Below are 23408 nucleotides of genomic sequence, written 5' to 3' on the forward strand. Positions count from 1 at the left end.
TATGATGTTTTCAGTACTTTGAAACATGAGACCTTTTTCAAGCTGATTCTGTATCAAGAGATCCTCCGGGCACATTAATGCATATAACTGCAGGATCCCTTTAAATGTTTGTGGTGTTCCCCTTGCAAATGCATGGGGGGGGGGGATATATTTCCATATACATTTTGCTCCCTCCCCAGCTATTTCTGTGCAGGAAATTAGTTCGCTTGAACACCTTATGACCCTATGTGGAAATCGCCCCCATTTCAATCAGTTTCCTGCCACTGGCTGTTTCCACCAGCCCAATGAGAATAGTCGGACTGCAGAGGAGGAGAAAAATAGCTCCATGCGTTCTTCTTGAAATACCCCCCCATTAATTGCACTCTCTAGTATGTAAACCAAAACACCTTAGCAGATCTGCCTTGTTTATTCTTTCCTTTCTTTTTAAAACACAAGAACCTTAGAGAAGCCTTTTCAGTTTCTATGGCAACAGCCCATCAGTGCCTGCTTTTGTGTTCCAGTTGAGACAATATTTTACTAGATTGAAGAATGATTTATTGGACGCGTTTGATCACTGAACAGCACTGCGAATGATTGAGTATTTAAATTATACATACTGTGTTCAATGTGACACGTTCGCACCCTGCCGAGACTATTTCTATGAATTCCACGAGGAAGAAAATGCTTCATGCACGTCATGTATTAATTATTCGTCTTCCTGGTGAATTCAGTGGTTCCAAAAATCAAACGATGCGGGGATAAGGATAGCGTGTTAATCGTACGGAGATAAGACACATGGCCTGAAACATGCAAACACGCTACTCCTTCGGATCTGTGCATAACGAAAAGCACAATTGGCATCGCCTTTAAATGACACAAATGGGAATTTACAGCCCTTTTTATCTCAATATATTTTCTTAAACATCAAATATTCTTTAGTGTGGGGAAAAAAAATACTTTATAATTCACCCCACCCACCCAGTGGTGGGGCGTCACTGGCTGTGCACAATGCCCCTTTGTAAGCCCACGGCTCGTCGGGAATGTGTATGGGCCGCGTATGTTTTTTTGTGCCCGTCGCATCGCACGCCATATTAATGCCGCCTCAAAACTCACGGCTCTCTTGTAAGACTTTCTTTAAACCTCTTTTCTTTAATCTTTTTATTTTTAGATTGCTAGCCTTAGTCGTATAAGCGTAAATGTAATGTTATAGTGTGTATTGTACGAATGGATGCTTCAAATGCTGATTTTCTTTCAGTTTTGAACTTTAAATTAGAAAATTTGGAATAGAATTAGAAAACGGACAGCTTTATCTGCTAAAAATGTGAAACAGGGGGTATATTGAATCTAATGAAGTATTTTACAAAAAGATGGCCCAAAAGAATTGGGTGTCGTGCATTTTTTTTTAATTCAAACTTTTATTTTAAAGTGTATAAATAAATTGTAATTTTTAGTGTTTATTTTGTATTGCGTATTTGTTTATAAATATATATGAAATATAAAAGTATTTATAAATGTTCCTTAATTGCTTTGTTTGCTGGTGTTCTAAGCTTTCTTCCTTAGGTATGCCAGTTTTTCCTCCCCTGTAGTCTTTGTACCAACCCAAGTTTCAATTTCTTCTTTATAGTGATGCCCTCTGCAGTATTGTTATCTGCAATGAGACTTCTCTCCGAAGCCAACCAGTCATCTATAACCCCGACTTTTTTGTGGAGAAGCTACGCCATGAGAATCCCGAGGTCTTTACTGAGCTAGTGGTCAGCAATATCACCCGGTTAATAGACCTTCCCGGGACGGAGTTTGCGCAGCTCATGGGAGACGTCGAGCCTAAACTTCCGGGTAGCGGTGGAACCGCCGCCACCTTCTTCAGGTCTCTTAATTTCCTCAAACGTAAAGGTTCGTAGAGAACATTGTTCTCATTCGGGAAATGTTAACGAAATGTTCTAGTTTGCCATTTGAGTACATTGAGGTTTTCTTTTGTTTTTATTAAAAATATAAAATACCTAAAGAAAAGGAATCTGGGATATATATATATATATATATTTATATATATATTTGAGGGAGCGATTGCCTTTAAAATTTAAAAAAAGGGGGCATTTCATTTATTACCATAAAAATATTGTTCAGTGCTAAACATCAGTCTGTTCAGAGATAAACCATGTTTTTCTGGTCTAGCTCCTGACAGGTGGTTTATTTAATCTCTCGGATGTATGCGGTAACATTCTGGATACACAACTTCCTAACATTCCCTGAGAGCTCTGTGTAGATGGCAAATTGGGTGTAATATTAACTGATGCAGTCACCATAGTGACCAATTTTAATATTGCTGATTTTTATTTTTTTCCACACTTTGTTTTTAAATATATTATGTATATATGTTGAAATCTGTCACCTAAAAAGGTTGTGACTATTACCTTTCACCAACTGATTATACATGTTAGGCCAAATCTTTCTTATAAGTAGGGATATAAGTAAAGAACAATATTGAAGTGAAACATCAGGCAGTCTTCAGAAACATGAGTTGCCATGGTGATTTGTGACAATTTAATATTTTGCACCAGACTTAAACTGTCATTCTTCCCAAAACCTACACTGAACAGTACAAAATATATAATTATAAACACACACACACAGTCCACATGGCTTGCGTATGAATCCACAACTACTTGCCCAGATGCAGCTCCCACCAGATACATCCAAAGTCCAGAAATGGTTATTCACTCTCACAGGTCTCTTTAATAAATAGTATCGGCACCCTGACTCCACAAACTGCGATGCACTGTGTGTTCTGACACCTTTCTATCAATACAAAAAAAAACAAAGGGATCGATCCAGCACTTGAAAAAAAAAAAACTTCCAGCTTTATTTTACTTAATGATTAAAAAGCATAGTTCACACCCAAGTGCATCTAGTGCACAGGAAACCCCAAATCTGACGCGTTTCAAGCGGCACCCCGCTCTTTATCACAGATAACTCACCACTGAATTTGTTTCCCTTAAGTAAGGCAAAAAAAAGGGGAGTGGTGAGATTACTCGTCATCAACACATGTGCAATTAAAATCCAATTACAAAACAATTAAATGCAATAAGATGAAAAAAACTAATGTAAACAGTGTGAGCACGGCAACACAACCTACAGCAAATATATAAACATTATTGATCCACAAATAATATGTATATATGTCAATAAGGCTATTACATGTATATTGTGTGTTTTAATATCACAGGGAGGTGCATAAACATGTATATGTGTGATAGAAAATAAAATGAATGAAAAACAAGGAATAAATATATGTATATATATCACAATATTTCCAATACATATATTCAACAAAAATGAAAGAAAAAGAAATGTACTACTCATTACAAATACAGTAGAATAAGGCAGAAAACATGCAATTGTAGGTAATATTTACCACTTAATTAATGATCTTAAATAATTTTTGAATAAAAATACCTGATTTGACCAAGACAAAATTGTATCAAATAAATCTTAATCATAATGTAACAATAATTCCTGTCTAATGTTAAGTCCCATTGGTATACAGGTATCAAGAGTAAACTGCCAAAAAGCTTCTCTATTTTGTAATCTTTTATGTAAATTACCTCCTCTATAACCAGATGTCACTTTTTCAATAGCATAGGCTACAAAAGAATTTTTTGAGCCCGCATGTTTATCCAAAAAGTGTGCAGAAGCTCCTGATTTTGATCGTATGGAATGGGGATTTATGTCATGGAGGTGCTCCAGAATGCGAGTCTTAAATTGTCGTTTGGTACATCCTATATATTTAACTTCGCAGCTGGAACACTCAATGACATAAATTACATTGCTGCTACAACAGTTCAAATATTTTTTTATATGAAATTCTCTAGTGCCAGTAGTGTTAGTAAATTTATTAGTTACCTTAACATATCTGCATGTTTTACATGGATAACGACCACAGCGGAAAAAACCGTTGTGTTGTAGCCACATACTATCACTGAGATTTTGATTACTTAACATACTAGGAGCCAAATCATCTCTTAATGTGGGGGCACGTTTGGGAACAATTGCACACCCTGCAGATAAAATCTGAGAAAGGATTGGATCTTCTTTTAATATATACAGATTCCTAGTAACTATGTTCTTAGCAATGTGGAAAAATGGTGAATAAGTTAATGCTAATACCGGTTTGCTTTCTATTTTAGTACTTTCATTACTCTTGTTCAATAATAATTGTGAGCGATTTTTGCATCTAACTATATTCTCTGCTCGTTGGATTTGTCTAGAAGAATACCCCCTTTGTTTAAGTCGAGTGATTAACCCTTTATTCTGTGCTTGAAAATTAGACTCAGTGCTACTGTTCCTTTTAAGGCGTGTCATTTTGCCAACAGGAATGGCCCGTATGGTATGTTTTGGATGGTTACTATCCGCCCTCAGTAATGCATTTCCTGAAGTTGGTTTTCTATAAGTAACAGTATCTATAACTTGATCATTATTAGCAGTAAGGCTTAAGTCTTAGAAGAAAGTTCATGAGTGAATTTCAAATTATATGGATTGTCATTCATGTAACTGATAAACAGTGGTACGGAAGACACATCTCCCTCCCAAATGAACAGGAGATCATCGATGTATCTTCCGTACCACTGTATAGAATCTAAAAAGGGTTATGAACGTCAAAAATATAAGTGTTCCCAAAAAGACATTGTTAGATTTGCCAATGAAGGGGAGTGTCTAGCACCCATACTAACGCCACTACATTGTAGGTAGTACACTCGATCAAAAGAAAAAAAGTTGTGAGACATAAGAAATTGGGTGACTAGTAATATAAATTCACTTAAATCAGGTGTGTACCTGCTATGAATTTTTAGGTGGAATTCTAATGCTCTTAAGTGCAACGTCCCATGGAATGCTGGTATACAGCGATGTAAGCCAGTGCCAACCCTTTTTCCATTTGATATTGGCTAACTGAGCCAAAACATCCTTAGTGTCCCTAAGAAACCCTGGGACACGTTGCACTAAAGGTTGCAATAACTGATCAAGCCAAGAGGAAAGTCTTTCTAACAATGAACCCCTGGATGACACAATAGGTCGCATCTGGGGAGGAATAATACCTTTGTGTATTTTGGGTAAACCATATAACACTGGTGTCACAGGGGTTGCTACTAGTAGATATTCACTCTGACTAGCTGTAATGGCTCCTAATGTTACCCCTTCCTCCAATAGTTTAGATAATTTTTTACTAAAATTCTCTGGGGTTACACTCTAATTTTCTATATGTGGTACCATCATTAAGCATTATTTGCATCTGTTTTATATAGCAAGTAGTATCCATTACTGTTACCATACCGCCTTTATCAGACATTTTAATGGTTAATTCGGTATCCAGCTTTAGTGAGCGAACAGCTTCACGTTCAGTTTTTGTTAGATTGTCGCGTACAGACTTACTGACATTAACCCTGTCCCCCAATGATATAAATTCCTTAATTACATTTTCCTGAAATCGAGTCATGCAATCAGCCCTGGACTGTACAGGGTAAAAATCTGGATTACGATTAAAATGATATTCATTGGTATGAACGTCACGAATAGACGATGATTGAGCTAAGTCTAAAGCTTGTAAAGCCACTAGGGATACTTGCTCACGGAAGTTCATACCTTTGAATTCATTTATAAATGTTGTTAAATTACGCACAAATTTATTCACTTGGCAAATAGAGGCAAACGCATTAAACTTGTTAACTGGAGAAAAATTGAGTCCTTTTGCTAGCACTTCTATCTGCTCACTAGTCAATGTCTTTGAGGATAGATTTAAGACCCCTTGTGGGAATATTCCCGTTTCCTGAGTTGACGACTTGCTGCTGCAATTTCTTGAGTGTTTTCTGCCGCCTCTGCGATACCTTTTAGTCTGTGCTTGTTTGGGTTTTCGATAATATGATGGGTTTTTTGCCGGTTGAGAAGCAGCAATATCTGCTTCCGAGTTATCACCACTCTCTGATTCCATCTCTGTGGAACTAAAGGTTACATTATGATTAAGATTTATTTGATACAATTTTGTCTTGGTTATATCAGGTATTTTTATTCAAAAATTATTTAAGATCATTATTTAAGTGGCAAACATTACTTACAATTGCATGTTTTCTGCCTTATTCTGCTGTATTTGTAATGAGTAGTACATTTCTTTTTCTTTCATTTTTGTTGAATATATGTATTGGAAATATTGTGATATATATATACATATATTTATTCCTTGTTTTTCATTCATTTTATTTCTCATCACATATATACATGTTTATGCACCTCCCTGTGATATTAAAACACTGTGAGCGGGTTAAAACACACAATATACATGTAATAGCCTTATTGACATATATACATATTATTTGTGGATCAATAATGTTTATATATTTGCTGTAGGTTGTGTTGCCGTGCTCACACTGTTTACATTAGTTTTTTTCATCTTATTGCATTTAATTGTTTTGTAATTGGATTTTAATTGCACATGTGTTGATGACGAGTAATCTCACCACTCCCCTTTTTTTTGCTTTACTTAAGGGAAACAAATTCAGTGGTGAGTTATCTGTGATAAAGAGCGGGGTGCCGCTTGAAACGCGTCAGATTTGGGGTTTCCTGTGCACTAGATGCACTTGGGTGTGAACTATGCTTTTTAATCATTTAGTAAAATAAAGCTGGAAGTTTTTTTTTCAAGTGCTGGATCGATCTCTTTGTTTTTTTTTGTGTTTATTCCACGCATCAAGTCCGTGCGGATCCGTGCAGATGAATATATAGGGAGGTGAGCTGGCTTTTGCATTTATTCAATTTTGCAGAGAGTTAAAATACCAGCATTTAAAATACCCTGTGGTGTCTAGTTTTCAAAAATATATGGTTTTGTTGATTTTTCAACTAAAAGTTAGAAACAGTCATTTTTTTCTAAATTTTTCACCATATTTTATACTTTTTTTAATAGTAAATAATATGATACAATCAAAACAATGTGATCTAAAGAAAGCCCTTCTTGTCCTGAAAAAAACAATATCTAATGTGTGTGGGTTCAGTAAACGGGAAAGAAGAAAATTACAGCTAAACACAAGCAGCGCAGAAATGTTAAAACGGCCATTGTCACGAAGGGTACAAAAAGTAAAATCAGCCTTTGTCACGAAGGGGTTAAAATCTAATCATTATTTTTTGGTAATCTAATTTGTGCTTCTTCCAGGATTGTTGAAGAGGGTCTAACGTACAAGTTCCATGCTTCCTGGCCCTACATCCTACAGGTGTTGCAGACTTTCTTTGAGGTTGCTGGAAAGCAGTGCCATCCATTTATGAAAAAAGTAAGAACTGGCCTTTTGCAGTGGAAGTCTCCATCATTGCCTTTGCCGTGCTTTTGTTCAGAATTGACAATCTCCTTTTTTTTTTTTTTTTTTTTTTTTTTTTTGCAGTGTTTGCAGTCTCTAGCTGACCTGCGCGTTTCGACACATTTCCCATATGCTGCGGATCTAGATCAGGCCATAGGGGCAGCTGTGGAGAGTATGGGACCTGAAATTGTCTTGAATGCCGTTCCCCTACAGATTGATGGCACAGAGTAAGCCTGTCTTTTGGGGTCTAATACCTTTGGCAGATGTAACTTATCTCACTAGATGATTAACTCAGGGAAGGCGAATCAATACTTAAGCGGGAATAGCCGCACAATAAACAATATAAACATGGGAGTTGGGCTTTATTGTGAGGGGGGTATTATTATTATTTATAATTTTATATAGCATATTCTGTAGCGCTGTACAGTATGTAGATAGGACATTACAAGTAACATAACAATTTGACCAACAGAAACAACAGGTGAGGAGGGCCTGCTCAAAGAGCTTACAATCTAGAGTAACGGGTGACTTTTACAGACCTTTGTTTTATTATTAACAAAAAATATTGTTGCACTGCAAGACTTAGTTTTATCTGTTGGAACGTGATGTGACCGGACGACTGAAGGTTTGAGGAAAATCGGGTTAAATGCTTCCATACTAATGTCCAGTTCTCTTGTCAGGGAGCAGTGCGACTTCCCTCGCAGCTGGCTCGTACCAGTCATTCGAGACCACGTGAAGAACACGGAGCTTGGGTTTTTTACGAGGTACTTCTTGCCTCTGGCCACCAGAGTGAAAAGTCGAGGTAATTTACAAAGATTGCTTTGAACTTACTGGGGTGCAGTACATAAGAGCATGAGCTGATTTCACGCGTGTGGTATACGTACATTGAATAGATAATATGTAGATATCGAAGTATTGTGGAGTTATGAATGTACCAAATCCCATTCAAGCCACGGTCCTCATCATATGGTGTTTGTGTAGCTCTTGCGGTACTTTCGATGGGTTCTGGGGTCTTCAGTAGTTGCTTAATTGCCAATGTTAATGGTACAACAAGACAAAGTACTAATTTAAGCAAAGTGTGTACATTGAGCTTGATTTTGTTGGGCAAGTCAAGAGTTAAGGGTACTGTTCTACTATCCCAATGTAAGTGTCTAGTGGAAACGAGAGTCGGCTAACACCCTGATTCTTTTTTGTTTTTTCAGCTGGTGAACTGGCCCAGGCGGGGAGAAATCTCGAAGCCAAAATTTATGACACTCTGCAGTGGCAAGTAAGCAAAGACCACCAATAATTTGTATTGCCTTCACTCATCTGCATCTTCTTTCATGTGGTTGAGGAATGATTGGCTTTGTAAATCTCCTGCATTGTATTTCACCATTTAAAAGTTTTAACCCCTTGGGGTGTCATCAGTATTGTCTGTCATTTCCCAAATCCTACGTGTTGCTGTCCATTATTATTAATAAGCCTGTTGGTCACACATTAATAACAGCAAATGTTCTGTAAATCCTCTTTTAGTTATAGGCATGTTATTATGTTATGGATCATTCGTTTCTCCTGAAGGAACAACTTTGGTGTCTTATATTCAAGATGTAAAGCCCACAGTTCCAGGGTCTACAAAGAATGCCATATGTGTACGGATTAATCCGTTATGTGCATGTGTGTAATATATATACATATATTTTTTCCCCCATCATATGTAGATGTGGACGATGCTCCCTGGGTTCTGCACCAAACCAGTCGATGTTGCTACCTCTTTTAAAAACATTGCTCGCCACCTAGGAATGGCAATCAGCGATCGACCTGACCTCCGTCTCACCGTCTGCCAGGCTCTCCGCACCCTCATTAGCAAGGGCTGTGAAGCAGGTAAACTGACCCAAAAACATGTCTTGGTAAATTGGTGGATGAGCATTGCTCAGAGCATATTAGAGAGTGTTTATTTCTGTATATTATCGATTATCTTTGAGTGAATCTTTGAACTAAGAGCTGCTGAGTGCCATGGCTCATATTGGTAATGGTTAGACATAGAAGACATCTTATGGATTCTGGCTTTTTACCTCTTTGTTGTCTTTGAAATCCTAAGGGATTATTGTTGGAAAAATAGAATAAGCGAAAAAAATGCTAATTTTATCTTTGTCCATTCTCCCCCCTTCCACACACACACAGAGGCCGACAGAGCCGAGGTGGCACGGTTTGCCAAGAACTTTCTCCCCATTCTGTTCAATGTGTACAGCCAGCAGCCGGGACCGGGAGAAGGAGCCGCAAACAGACTTCCGGTACTCGATACAGTCAAAGCTTTTCTCACCATCACAGACAATCAGGTACTGTCATGTATTGAAGTTCTTCACTAAAAGTGTGGTAGATAAGTGGAACAACAGAAGTGGCGGGGTTAATAACGTGAGGGAATTTAAACGTACCTGCAACATACATAAAGCTGTTCTGACAAGACATAAGACCAAATAAAAATTGAGCTTTTAAAAGAGCAAGAATGGCAGACTAGATAGTGGGAAACGATCTATTTTCTATAACATCAGAGTAATATTTCTGAAAGATTTTACATTGTGTGTTTACAGTAAACTAGTTAAAGGTTTGAAGGCTACTAACGTCTATATGAATGTTGAATACTGAATTATTTTAAATATTTGCAGATGGTCAGCAGTTTCTTGGAAAAAGCAAGCAGCAAATTGACTGAAGCAGATAATTCAGAAACCACAAGGTAAAACCTAAGTCTGCTTTGGATATTTATTTTTAGTACTGAGACACAGAAATAAGTGGGATTTAGGGCATCTTGAATGCATATCCGCTCTTTGTGTGTAGGTTATACGTGCTGGATCTCATTGTGGCCATGGTCCCCTATGCTGATCAAGCTTCCATGACCAAGGTGTACCAGACCATTCTGCCATACTTGGATGTAAGTATACTCCAATAAAATGTATCTATCAACTGTATGCTTGGCTATTTTAATGACTGATTGTGGTCCATTGGCAGGATAAAAACCACAGCATGCAGAAGAAAGCATACAGGGTCCTGGAAGAGATCTGTGGAGGGGAAAGACCTCCCTGTAAAGAGTTTGTGAATATCAACCTTGAAGATCTTAAGAAGACTCTGCTGGGTTCTCTGAAAAGTGCTTCATCGCCAGCGAAAAGGGTAAGACGAGATAATGTTACATAGATAATTTTTTGGCGGCCCCCAAATATATTTTGCTGGGAGACCAGTGTTCACATCCACAGCTCTACTTTTCAAAAAAACTTAAATGTGATCTGGCTGTAGCAAGATTATAAATTCATGTTTCTGCAAGTCAGCCGGTACCCAAATTGTTTTGTAATGTAGAACACATAAAAATAATTGAAGTGTTCACAGGTTTCACAAATCAACAGAAAGTTCCTTTTTTTTTCCCTGTTTTTAATTCTTCCATTTTCAATCATCCGTGAATGTTGTTGGTCTGTCTTACCCTTTGTCTTTTAATTGTCCCCGCTGGCAGCCGCGTCTGAAATGCCTGATCCACATTGTGAAGCAGCTTGGAGCCGATCATGAAGAATTCATAGCCTCAATTATCCCAGAGGTGAGGGTCCACATCACGTTAAGGAATTGGTGTAAATATACCCCATAAAGCCTTTTACTTCTCAGCTAGCCTTTTATTTATGAATACAGCCTAATCCCAATTTTAAACCAAACTCTGCCATAAAAGTGCCTGCACTGCTTCTAACAAGTCCTTGTGCGCTTTACATATAAATGTTAAAAGGAAAACGAGGGAAAATACCAATGCCTCTGTTTTTGGCACTGTATATTTTTATTCTGTATCCTGGCATTAATAGCACTTTTTGTCAATTTACATATTGTGATTTCGGCACGGGGGAAATATATATTAGCCTTTAGAGTTTTTATTTTATCCATATGATTCAGATTGCAGAAGCATCTAAGCTAGGATATCCTTTTAGCTGGAATAAGAGAGCGCATGTAACCACCGTTTTGCCTTTGGAAGTCACCAGTTAGTTGATTATTTGGATATCTGAGGTTTGAGGGAGATATAGTTCACTACACAAAAGGGGACCGTAGATAACCTTCAGATTGTGCCGTGGTTGGCCTCAAAATGTTTTCTCATCGCACTTTTACACTGAGGATCATTGACAAACGGAAATTTATTTTGACAATATTCGACAGGTAATGATCTGTACCAAAGAAGTGTCGGTAGGAGCTCGGAAGAACGCGTATACTCTGCTGGCAGAGATAGGACACGCTTTCTTGCGCTTCAGGGAAGACCAGAAAGGTGACCCGTAGTGTTTAGTGAATGTCTGTTTTCTGTTAAGCAGTTGTTAATTACGCAATGAAATGTGTGTCTAGAATAATTAGTTTTATCTAAATACACTACTTTGTATCTTCAATTTCAGGTTGTAAGTTAAGCCATAGTAAGTATGTATTTGTTTTGTTGTGTACGTGTATGAAGGTTGTTATGTTACCCTCTTCTGTTTAATGTTCCTTTGGCAGAGGCTATGGAGTGCTACTTGGCCGTTGTCTATGCTGGATTGACCGGCTCAGTCACGATGATCAGTTGTGCTGTGCTTACACTTACAAGACTGCTGTTTGAGTTCAAAGGTGAGATATTAATGGTGAACGATCACCCTCATCGCACTTGATAGGTTACCGATAGCACATACATATTGTTTTTCATTTAGTTTATTTTCAACTAAACATAACAAGGAGCTAATTGCCCTCTTGGTCAATCCGTGCCTCTATTCAATAGGCCGGTTACAAGGGGGATCGCTGATCTCCCCATTATCTCGCCCATTAATACGGCGGATCGTGCCAAGTCTATTTCCACGGTGTTTATTTCTTTAGGGAGGACTGCTTATATGATGGTGCTGTAGAGTTGAATAGTAACACATTTATGAGTAAGTCATGCATTTATTAATCAAACTCAAGGTTAGTCAGTGGGTTTGTGCGGGCAACGCAATTTCCGTAAATTTCAATTATTATTGAAAGATGACTAGATGGAGGTGTTAGGGGTGAATCGCTGGTGCTAATTCTCGGAAACCTGTCTGCAGCGACGATCTGAGCCATGATGCGCACACACAATAGAGTGACGTGTGCGAATAAGACTTTAACTGTTTGTTGCCACTAGTGTGGTTAGAGGACTTATGTTCTATGGTCTCTCTGGGCTTAATGAGGATGATAGGTGTCCTCTTCCTGGGCACCAGTCGCAGGATACAGTGGCTTACGTTTTTCACCCTTGGTTTTGTCTCCTTTATCCCCCCTACGATGCTCCAGTTATCTTTTCTGGCAAATGTCTATATTTTCTTAATTATTCTCTTAACAGATCAGATGGGAGTGGGGGTTATTGAGCACTTGCTGGAGAATGTGTGCCTGCTCCTCATCTCAAAGACACGTGAAGTGGTGAAAGCTTCCCTGGGTTTCATTAAGGTTGTTATCTTCATGATGGATATGACCATTCTCTCCAAGCATGTGCAGATGATGGTGGGTACTTCCACTTTTTTTGCTCCCTCCCTTTTTTTGTCCTTTTAAATCTATCTTCTATTATAGAAATTCTTAATGGATTAGGATGCACCACAGAGAGGATTTTTCTATGGAGTTTAACTGTTCTGGTCTCATCAAATTCCATCAACAGCTCAATGATATTTGGGTCATGTTTTAGTTTGCCTTAAAACCTATTGGAGCTTTGGTTTCTTAAAGTGTCCTCTTGGGCAGAGATCAGCACATGGTATGTTAGTATTTAGGGAATTGCTAATCTTCATTGCAAGTGCCAGACGATGGAGAACCTACAATGGTGAAAGGGACCCCTGGTCTACATCAGTTGCTTGGAACAGTAATAACCTGAATAATCTCCTTCAGTAATATTCCGTGACTATATTAGCCTCTACCACTTTCACTGTGACACTGTTCCGTTTATCTACCACCTTCTTAGTAAAGTAAAACTCCCTTACATTTCATCTAAGCCTCGGATCCTCTAGTTTTAGATTAAAGTTTCTTGTTTTAACATTTTTCCAACTTTTAAAAGAATGTCTCACATCTCCCTTCTCTTTTCTCTCCTCCAAGCAAAACGTCCATGCGTGTTGTTCAAACCCGAAAGTCCTCTGGGCAGTAAAGCGCAAAGTTGTAAAAGCAACCACAGAAAAGGTTAATTATGTTGACATCAGAACTTTAGTACAGAACTGACCTTTATTCATTAAAGAATACACATTAAATTGTACTCAATCCTAAAGATAAATTATACGGAAAAATGGTTGTTTCATTGGCTTTTTCTAATTTGCAGTTGGAGGCGATTGGAAATATAAACAGTGACATGAGGCGTCATTTCCGCGTAAAACTCCGGAACATGTTCACCAAATTTATCCGGAAGTTTGGGTAAGAAGTCCTGAAATGACTACAGAACAAGGATTACTTAGACAATAGAAAATAATGACAAATGGGCAGCAGTATATTCTGGTCTAGACTGATTAGGCCTAGAGCATCAGGGGCAGGGTTGGGGAGGCAGCCCCGGTGCCCACATTGCCTTGGGCAGATATTCTCGTTGGGCTATCGGGGGTGGGGTGCTGCTCATTATCTATCTACGGAAACGCCATAGTATGTCTTCCTGTTTGCCATGACATCATGTCCTAGCGCCAGGCGCAGAGGATGCATAGTGAGAAGAGGTAGCTCCTTGGAGGGATGGCTGAGCACGGTGGGTCACGCCGTGTCCTGCTTCTGGTTTTGTCCTCAATGCATGTTTTTTTTTTTTTTTGTGAACGTCTGTAGGTTTGAGCTGGTGAAAAGCATGCTCCCAGAGGAGTATCACAAAGTCTTGGTGAACATACGCAAGGCGGAGGCAAAGAACAAGAAACAAAAAGCCATCAAAGAGGCGGCATCACAGGACGAAGATGACGACGACAACAAGGCTGCAAAACCCAAAGGAGACGGGTACGTCTATTTCTGCTCCCTACCATAGGGGTGTCATAGGGAAATCTGCTTCGCCTGTGCTTATGTTCTCATGTCACTAAAACCTGTGCATATCTGAGTATATGCCAAAAGCGGAAACCTGAGGGATTTATCAGTTAAATATTTGATTTCACAGGACACGTGACAATCTAGAGTTATTGAGCTCTTCGGAATGTACTATCTGTATTATGTCTGGTTCCTTTCTTGCCTTTCTTCTGTTGATAAATAGATGTTTTTACCTTGATGTAGTCCTTTTCAGTTGCTTGGAATGTTGGTAACTGCAACTGTAGAATATGCTTATTTGTTTATTTTTAATACTTACAGTATAGAAGACCTCTTGGCAGATACAGATGACGAAGATGATGAGGATGAGAAGCCAACAAAGAAACAGAAGAAGCAGGTCAGGCAGAAGACAAGTGCTTGGTTAAAGGAGGGAGAGGAAGATGAGCCTCTTAACTTCCTTGATCCAAACGCAGCACAGAGAGTCTTGGGTAAGCAATAGTGATTAATCTGAGAGTATAAATGTAGAACGTTGACAGATAAGATCTTGTCACAATCTGTGCCATATTGGACAAAAGTATTGCTTTTATAATAGCTCAGCCCAAAAAGGTTTACTGTTTGCAGTGACAAATGCATTCTATATAGCCCCTAGTGCAGGCAGCTGTAAAATACTAGAGGTATTTTGAAACAGACTTGAAACACAAATTAATTTAAAAAGGGCATATTTTTTTCTTGTACAATCGGGTACAAGATTGAGACACTCCTCATGGACTATGAATAAGAGGACTAGGGTGCCGAGGCAGATCCTGCCCAGACTGCAAAGGAAGCCAGGATCAAGGCTGGACAATAATCCTCCGGATCAAAACCTTATCTTTGTTCTCGATCAATACATCTTCACTAAGGCCACGTTTGTTGCAAAATTCTTGCCTTAGGTTTTTTTTTTTTCGCATCTCTTATATGTTGGTTGCTCGGTAATACATGAATATGGACGTTTTCTAACAATATGAGAATAACTGAGACTCTCAACCTCAACAATCTGAAATATAGTGTGCGATAAACCTTGTCGTCTTTGATTTACAGCCACAAAACCAGAATTTAAGTCCAGCAAGTTACAGCATGACTTTAAAACCAGCGCAGACGGACGTCTTATAATCCCAGATGATGAAGCAGAGGAAGAGAAATCAAAAGGTGTGTAGTTGATAGTTCAGGTACTTGAAGAGTTGGGTGCTTTTTTTATACAGATATGGAAACTCATAATGTGTCTGTGCAGGTCCATCCGACCAGCTTAAGTTTAAATTCTGCCTGTAGACATTATGCTCTGGATTATACCAAGTCCCATTTATCCAACAGTATACTCTGGGTTTATTTCACTGTATAAAGCTGTCTTGCATGTCTACAAGCTGTATTCCCCCACTCTATCTATACTGTATCTACACTTCTCATCCCAAGCGCAGAACCCGCATGAAACAATGTTAAGACGATATTGTCCTTTTATTTTGTTTTATAAAATGACAACTCAGAACTACCTGATAGCGAATGTAAGTCATTATTAATATTTATTTGTATAGCGCCAACACTACAGTGCTTTCCAATTGGAGTTATACATAAAAATGTCATTTGGATGAACACTGATGAATGAACACTCTCTAAGTCATTTAGTAATTCACTCGCTTTACTTTTTAGTAGGAGTGGATGAAGAGATGGCGGATCTTATGCAGGAAGTTGGAATCCGGACTGTAAGTTCTGCTTCAGGGTTACTATATATCTTAACTTGGTTGATTGACAACTTTGTGATCAAATAAAGGCACTGTTGCTTTAACTCTCAATTCCCTGACCCCCCCTCTCTTTATTGACCCTGGGTTAAGTTACCCATCCAGTCTTTTGCTGAATTTTCTTAGGGGAAAAATTGTTTTGTTTTCGCAGAAAAAATCACAAAAGAAGCGCTTTAGAGAAGACAATAATGATGATGATGAGGCTGTGGAAAAATCATCACAATACAAAGGTAATTAGGATATTTAGACATTGGGTTTCTGGCTAATAAACATGCATTTGTTCAACAAAACCCATTTTTAAAAATATACATTTAATGCTTGGGGTTTGTCTGATATAATGATGTAGACATGTTGAATTATAGTTTAAATTATACGTTTTTGTATGGGATGTGTTTTCTTTACAGCCATCTAGTGATGGCCGGCATTAAACATGTGCATTTGGCTCCATTAAGAGGATTGTGTAGGAGAGGGAATGAGCCGGCAGTGACAGGTGGCTGGCAGTTTATAGCACATTCTTTGTTACATTCCTTTAATGTATTCCTTTATGTATTAGGAGAGGTTTGTAAAATCAATCCATGTGCTTCTACTTCCTACTACTGTTTAACCATTAACAAGCAATTAATATTTTGCCATTTTCCCCAACTTATGTGCTTTTATTTCAGCTGGAGGTGCCGGAATACACAGGCCGCTGTCCAAAAAGACTGACGTAGGAACAAATTACAAATCTAAGGTACCGTTAGCAGTCTGCCTGCATATTTATAGTTATCTTGTTAAAACAGAGATATGTTGGAAGCTGAAAATAACCTATTGTAAAAACAAAATGAGATTGCAAACTTCCAGCGCAGCAAATGACTTATAATGTTTGTATGTAAAGATTGACAGCACTCAATGTTAAATGGATGTATATTTTTGGATCATGGGGGCTGAGATGAACCTTGTTCCTTTAAAAAGGGATTCTTTCTCGAATTTCAAGCAGATTTATTTTGTATGTCTCGGAGCAAGGACGGTATTACCGTATTTGCTCGATTATAAGAAGGTTTTTTTTCCCCAGAGCATATAGGGGGTGTATAAGGAATATCTGGGGGCAGAGTGGTAAAAAAAAGGAAATACACTTTTTTCTTATAAGGTAGCCTTATATTCAGGCTTTTTCTTTTTTTCCTAAATTAATATTCAAATTTTGAGGGGTCGTCTTATAATCAGGGTCGTCTTATAAATAAGCAAATACGGTATTTGAACAGCACAGTGGACTAGAATAGAAACACTCAAAATGTTTAAATGTCTTTATGTTTAAATAATATAGTTACATACTTTCACGTAAAGTAACCAGCGCCACATAAAACATTGCAGGTCCTAACTGGAATTAGAGGTCAAAAGTAGTTCTATCTACATTTCATAAGGTTGTGTCTTACAATACAAATAAACCCCACGCACTTTAAATTCAAGGCAGTAAATATAAGTCAATAGACGTTAAGAGGATTTAGAGCTGCCAGACATAGTTAACTTGTAGAGAAAGCTTAACATTTTACAGTGCGTGAAACGGAAGCCCCTGAAAAGCGCCACGAGTTGTAGGATTAATTTAGGATTAATTTGGAATTAGTAATGGACTCTGGGAAAGACAGGAGCATTATAAAAGCTTCAAGCTGGAGGTAAACAAACCCCTTGTCCAAATCATTATTGGCTTTCTGTTTTCTGATTCCTGAGAAGTAATGCAGGATGAACACTCTGTGCTCCCAGCTTATTAAAGGCTTATCAAACACATTAACATTCCTGCGAGCTCATCTGCATGACAATTTTTATAGATCCACCCGTGGAATAATGTAAAAGAGTATTTGCTCGTCTCAGATTTTGTTTTTCTCTTTCCAGAAAGGAAAAGGGGATGTAAAGCAGAAAGGCAGACACGACCCATACGCCTATATCCCCCTAAACAAAGCCAAGCTGAACAGAAGGTAAATATGTACATTTCTTATATCGAGTGCCAGATATCAACCAATGCCACGCGTTTTATTTTAAACCCTGAATTGTTGGTCTTTTTTTGGTGACACATGGAAGTTTGGTTACAACATGACCTTAGCAATCCCCATAGTTTTAAAAGCCCCTGTTCTTATAGCCAGCAGGGATATTTTGACCTTTGAGTCATTTCATTCAGCAACGCATACTATCCCTACCAAGACAAAAGTTGGCAATGAAGCCTAGATTTGTCTGTTTTTGGAGGCCCTCTACCACCGTTTGTGAGGCATGCTTCAGGTATTCTTATTGGAGTGGCTGTATGAGACAAACTTTACTCACCAACGGTAATTAAATTTTGTGTGAAATGTATAGAGATTAGATTTAGACATTTTGAGTCTTAGAAACCTAAAATTTGGGTAAAAAATAAAAATGACAGCCGGTAGGAACCATTGTCTGCCCCTTTCTCCCCGATGTAAAGACTCAAACCTTAATCCATTCTCAGATTCGCCTTAGATTGAGGAGCTGTATGCCAATGCCATGCATGTTTAACTCCCCTCACTATATTAGCCTCAACCACTTCTGATGGGAGGCTGTTCCATGTACCACCCTCCTAGTAAAGTAAAACTTAAATCTAGGTTTCTGACCCTTTAGGACTAGATTATGATCTCTTGTTCTGTTTTCTTATTTGACATAAACCTCCCTCCTGTACTTTATGTATTGATCTGGTGTCTCTTCTGTTTTCAGGAAACAGGCAAAGATGCAAGGCCAGTTCAAAGGCTTGGTGAAGGCGGCACAGAAAGGCGCCCAGGCTGGCCGAAAGAAGAGGAAAGAGAAAAAGGCTTAAGATGCTCTGATTTTTGGGGATTTATCACTTGGCATTTCTTGTGCTGCTCTGTGGACTGATATAACTGAGGAAGCGTGTGCAATGCATAAGATACAAGAAAACTTAGTGTTACCAAATAGTTTTATCTTTGCAAAAAGTGTGTGTGTGTGAAGGGTTAACTAATTTACATCCCTTTATGATCCATTACAGTGATCCATGGTCTACGTGTAAGGAGCTCCTCCGACCTCACTCTGGTTTGGTATACTAGCTTTTTTTCTTCAGATAAGTCCTAAAGCAGTTACAGCAGCTAGAAAAGTGAGTCAAATGCAGTCCTATTAAAAGATGGCTAAACGTGACCTTAACTGCATCGTGACCTTCACAGTATTGGCCCCCCGGAGATATATATTGGGTTTTAGCCCAGTTTATTTCCTTTTTAAGACCAAAACTGTAATGCTTATCATCAAACTAATTTCCAAAATCTGAATCCAAACCTTTTGCTGCCAGATAAGAGACAGGTTTAACTTTTCCTAGTGTTTGAGGTGTGATTAAGTTAGCACCGATTTCCCTTGTGGCATTACAGCTGTGCTTGTCTGTTCCAGCTGTGCTTGACACTTTGCACAGTGAACATTGAAGACATTGTACATATATGTTACTGTTTAAAAGATATAATGTTATAATGAATAAAACCTTTAACAACATGTATCTCTTTTATATACCCTGTTCTGATCAGTGGTGGTGCAGAGCTGGTTATACGAGGGACGGTCAAAAAGTTTCCACACTGTTTTTTTTGTTTTTTTTTAAACTATTTATTAAGTATTATTATTACTATCTTTTATTTATATAGCGCCAACAATTTACACAGCGCTTAAGTATACCAGATTAAGTATATCTCGACAGCTCCACCCCCTAAAATTATATATAAATGCTTATCATGCTTTCCAAAAGGGTTGAATCTGCAGGATAAGGTCCATCTTTGGTCCTTTACTGTTCCTGTAGGATATCCAGTACCAAGATGATGTCACACACACTCCCCGCGATCGTCGACCTCGCTTTGGCAGGAGAAGTCTTTTGAATCTTTGCCTACAAAAGATGATATCGCTGCTATTATAGCTAGAGGTACACAAGGGATTCATGTGAGTTTGGCAGAAATACAAAAAGATCCGCCATATTGGAGACCGCGTGGCGACCCTCGAAGATGAGCAGCCTAAAATCTGTAAAACAGTCGACCTGCTTACCAACCAATTGAAAGAACAATCCTCTACTCTCATACACCTCACAAGAAAATTGGAGGACTTGGGTAATAGAGGCCGTTGCCACAATCTTCGTGTGAGAGGCATACCGGAGTCGGTATCCAATGCCGATTTGATACCTACCCTTCAAACGATACTTAATAAGATTCTACAGCGCCCCACGGATGTGGTCATTGGATTTGATAGAGCACACAGAGCCCTGCGGCAGAAACCCACAGGATCCGCACTGCCTAGGGACGTCATCTGTTGCTTACAAAATTATCCTCTTAAGGAAGAAGTTATGAGACGTTACAGAGATGCCGCTTCTCTCTCCTGGGAATCGCACACTTTCACTATTTTTCAAGACCTATCCCCATTGACACTGCAAGCTAAACGCCTTGTGCGGCCGCTTACTCAGGCCCCCCGAGAAGCGGGTATACCCTATCAGTGGGGGTTCCCGTTCGCCTTAATTGTCCGAAGAGGAACGTCCACGCATCTGATCCATCACGCGGGCGATGTGCCCTCATTTATTAAAGCCTTGGAGTTACCACCCTGTGAAATCACGGACTGGGAATCCACTTTCACTACACCTACCAACTTGTCGGATACGTTGAAGGAGTGGTCGCCGCGAGCCCAACGAAGGAAACGTCAAAAGCCTCAAGATACCTCGTAATGGGACATTGCTTAATTGATTGATCGATCGCGTCACTTCTCCCGGTACAACAGACTGTCCAGTGTTTGACTCTTGCAGTCATCGGGCCTGCCTTCTCTGCTGGATAGGTCTGCCTGTATGTCACTACATACACTTGTGACCGGTATCCTGCTTTCTTTTATTAAGTTTTTGTCTTTTTTGCCGTATTGCTTTGATTATCGTTCGTTTCATATTGCTTTCTTCTAACGTTGTGGGGCACTTCCCTCCTCTCTCTATGTGGGGGTTTGCCCCATAATCCTCCATTTTATTTGGGAACCCCTTTGGTCATTTCCCCAACGGGGTCCCGATCTCTGTTTCACATAAATCTTCCTGCATAGACTGACATGTTTCGCATGGGCTACTCTGACCTCTTCCCTGTGGGTTCTCTTGGTTTGTCCTTGGGATTGCTTTGCTCTGGCTTCTACTGAAGCCTACACTCGGTTTGTTGCAACCGGCTTTTGTCTGCTATCTTAAGGGCTTGGTGCGCTATGGCCTCACACACTCTATTTGTGTCCGTTACATTTGTTAGCGGCGCATCATGCCGTGTTGTGCTGTTCTACCCCCCTGGAGCCTACTTGCTTTACCCTGTAATTGGGCTAAAGTAATGGTTTCTGACCTTCCTCTAGGTCAACCGGCTCATTATTTGATGCTTAGGCATCCTGAGTCACTGTATGTGCTCACGTCCTGGGTTTTTTGTTTTGTTTCTGATTCTATGGTTAGAATTGTATTAGTTGTTTTTTCATTCTGCTCCGTGGGTGTCGCTCGATCTAGGGGGTCTTTCTGGATGTCCTGGCCATGGCACCTGACATGATTAAAATCACTTCCCTCAATGTCAGAGGCTTAAACAAACCGCAACAGCGTTCTAAACTGCTACAAATACTACGCTCGTACAAGACACATATTGCATTTCTGCAGGAAACGCATTTTAAAGCCACCAACAAATTTAAACTCATAGATAGACGCTTTGCACACGCATTTTTTGCTAGCTCCCCAGACTCCAAGACCAAAGGTGTCGCTATAGTTATCCACAAATCTGTCCCGTTTCGGCTATTGGACATCTGGAGGGAGCCTGATGGTAGGGCTATTTTTATCAAATGCTATATAGGAGCCTTAAAGGTGACCCTCGGCAATGTTTATTCACCGAATAGGTGTCAGGCTTCTTTCATGTGCCACATGCTCAACAAATTTGGGGGATTTCAGGAATGCGTCAATATTTTTGGGGGCGATCTTAATATGATGCTGGATCCTTTGCGAGATTCCTCCTCCCAGATATCAAATATCCCATTCTCTAGCATTAAGAAAGTCAAACGACTCCTTCATATTCATCAATTGGTGGATGTTTGGAGGTCGCAGCATCCCTCTACCAAAGACTACACTTTCTACTCCTCTGTCCATAATAGTTACACAAGAATTGACAGCTTATTCCTTTCGCACCATCATTTACTACACTTACATGATTCGGCCATAGGGATACAGTCTATCAGCGATCACGCGCCGATACACTTCACTCTTAAGCTTACACATCACGCACCTAAACCTTGGAGTTGGAGGCTCAATGAGAACATACTTCATGACCCCTCTAATATGGAGGACTTAACGACACATTTAAGTAATTATTTTGCAGATAACAGCTTTCCCTATTATATGGAAGGCCCATAAACCGGTGATACGGGGCCACTTCATTCGAATAGGTGCCACCCTCAAAAAGATGCGTTTGGCTAGTTTACTGGTGAAAGATACATCACCTTGAACAGTCCCACAAACTGACGCTTGCCCCTGAAATCTTGCCTCAACTCCATACCCTTAGAGATCAACTGGCCTCCCTCCTTGACACCACCACTAAACGACACTTCTTAATGACCAAAAAGCTGTTCTACGAACTGGGGGACAAGCCGGGCAAATTGTTGGCGAGGGCTCTCAGGGCCCAGAGAGCCTCTTCCTACATTCCTAAAATTAAAACTTCTGATGGCGTTATTTATTACGAATCCCATGCCATTGCCCGATGTTTTCATTCTTATTACTCGGCGCTGTTTAATTTAAACCCCCAGAGCGAATCCGACCCCGCCTTATTGGGCCGCATTGATGCATATTTGGCCAAACATCTTTCCTGCACCTTGGACGCAGAGGCTAGACTCGCACTTAACGCCCCGATCACTAGTGACGAAATTTTAGAGGCATTGAAGCTCACTCCTAAGGGTAAGAGGTCCGGATGGCCTCACCGTTGCCTACTATCGCACGTTTTTTGCGGTATTGGGGCCTCACCTGGTGACTTTATTTAACTCCTTAGCTGATGGGGCGGCACTAGATCCCCAATCAAACTTAGCCCACATCTTGGTGATACCCAAACCGAACAAGGATGCAGAATTATGTGTCAATTATCGCCCTATATCTTTAATAAATACAGACCTGAAACTTCTAGCCAAAGTTATGGCGCTACGTTTACAGCACTATATGCCATCATTAATACATAAAGATCAGGTGGGCTTCGTCCCGGGGAGGGAGGCTAGGGACAACACCATTAGGATACTTAATATCATAACACATGCCAATCACTCTCATATTCCGTTAGCCCTGGTCTCTATGGATGCCGAAAAGGCGTTTGATCGGGTAGCGTGGCCTTTTCTATTTCGTGTTTTACAGAGACTTGACGTTGGGATTCCTTTTATGAATCAGATCAAAGCCTTATATCATAACCCCTCGGCTCAGATCAAAATTAAT

At 39.5% G+C, this 23408-nt stretch overlaps 1 protein-coding gene across 1 annotated transcript; it reads left to right on the plus strand.

The window, feature by feature from the left end:
* The first annotated feature begins 5980 nt into the window (after positions 1-5980).
* LOC149288562 (RRP12-like protein) lies at positions 5981-18791 on the plus strand. The gene is made up of 23 exons (XM_089491306.1): positions 5981-6024; positions 7166-7280; positions 7389-7531; positions 7985-8106; positions 8507-8571; positions 9002-9164; positions 9465-9619; positions 9947-10014; positions 10116-10209; positions 10287-10445; positions 10780-10860; positions 11460-11565; positions 11784-11891; positions 12613-12770; positions 13567-13658; positions 14049-14210; positions 14553-14719; positions 15309-15416; positions 15912-15964; positions 16152-16230; positions 16663-16730; positions 17864-17946; positions 18692-18791. Exons 1-23 carry the CDS (start codon positions 5981-5983, stop codon positions 18789-18791), a joined length of 2493 nt encoding a protein of 830 aa, XP_089347432.1.
* The last annotated feature ends 4617 nt before the right edge of the window (positions 18792-23408 follow it).

Source organism: Sceloporus occidentalis, unplaced genomic scaffold (genome assembly GCF_023333645.1).
Source record: "Sceloporus occidentalis isolate IW3139 unplaced genomic scaffold, rSceOcc1.0.p SCAF_50, whole genome shotgun sequence".
Classification (NCBI taxonomy): domain Eukaryota; kingdom Metazoa; phylum Chordata; class Lepidosauria; order Squamata; family Phrynosomatidae; genus Sceloporus; species Sceloporus occidentalis.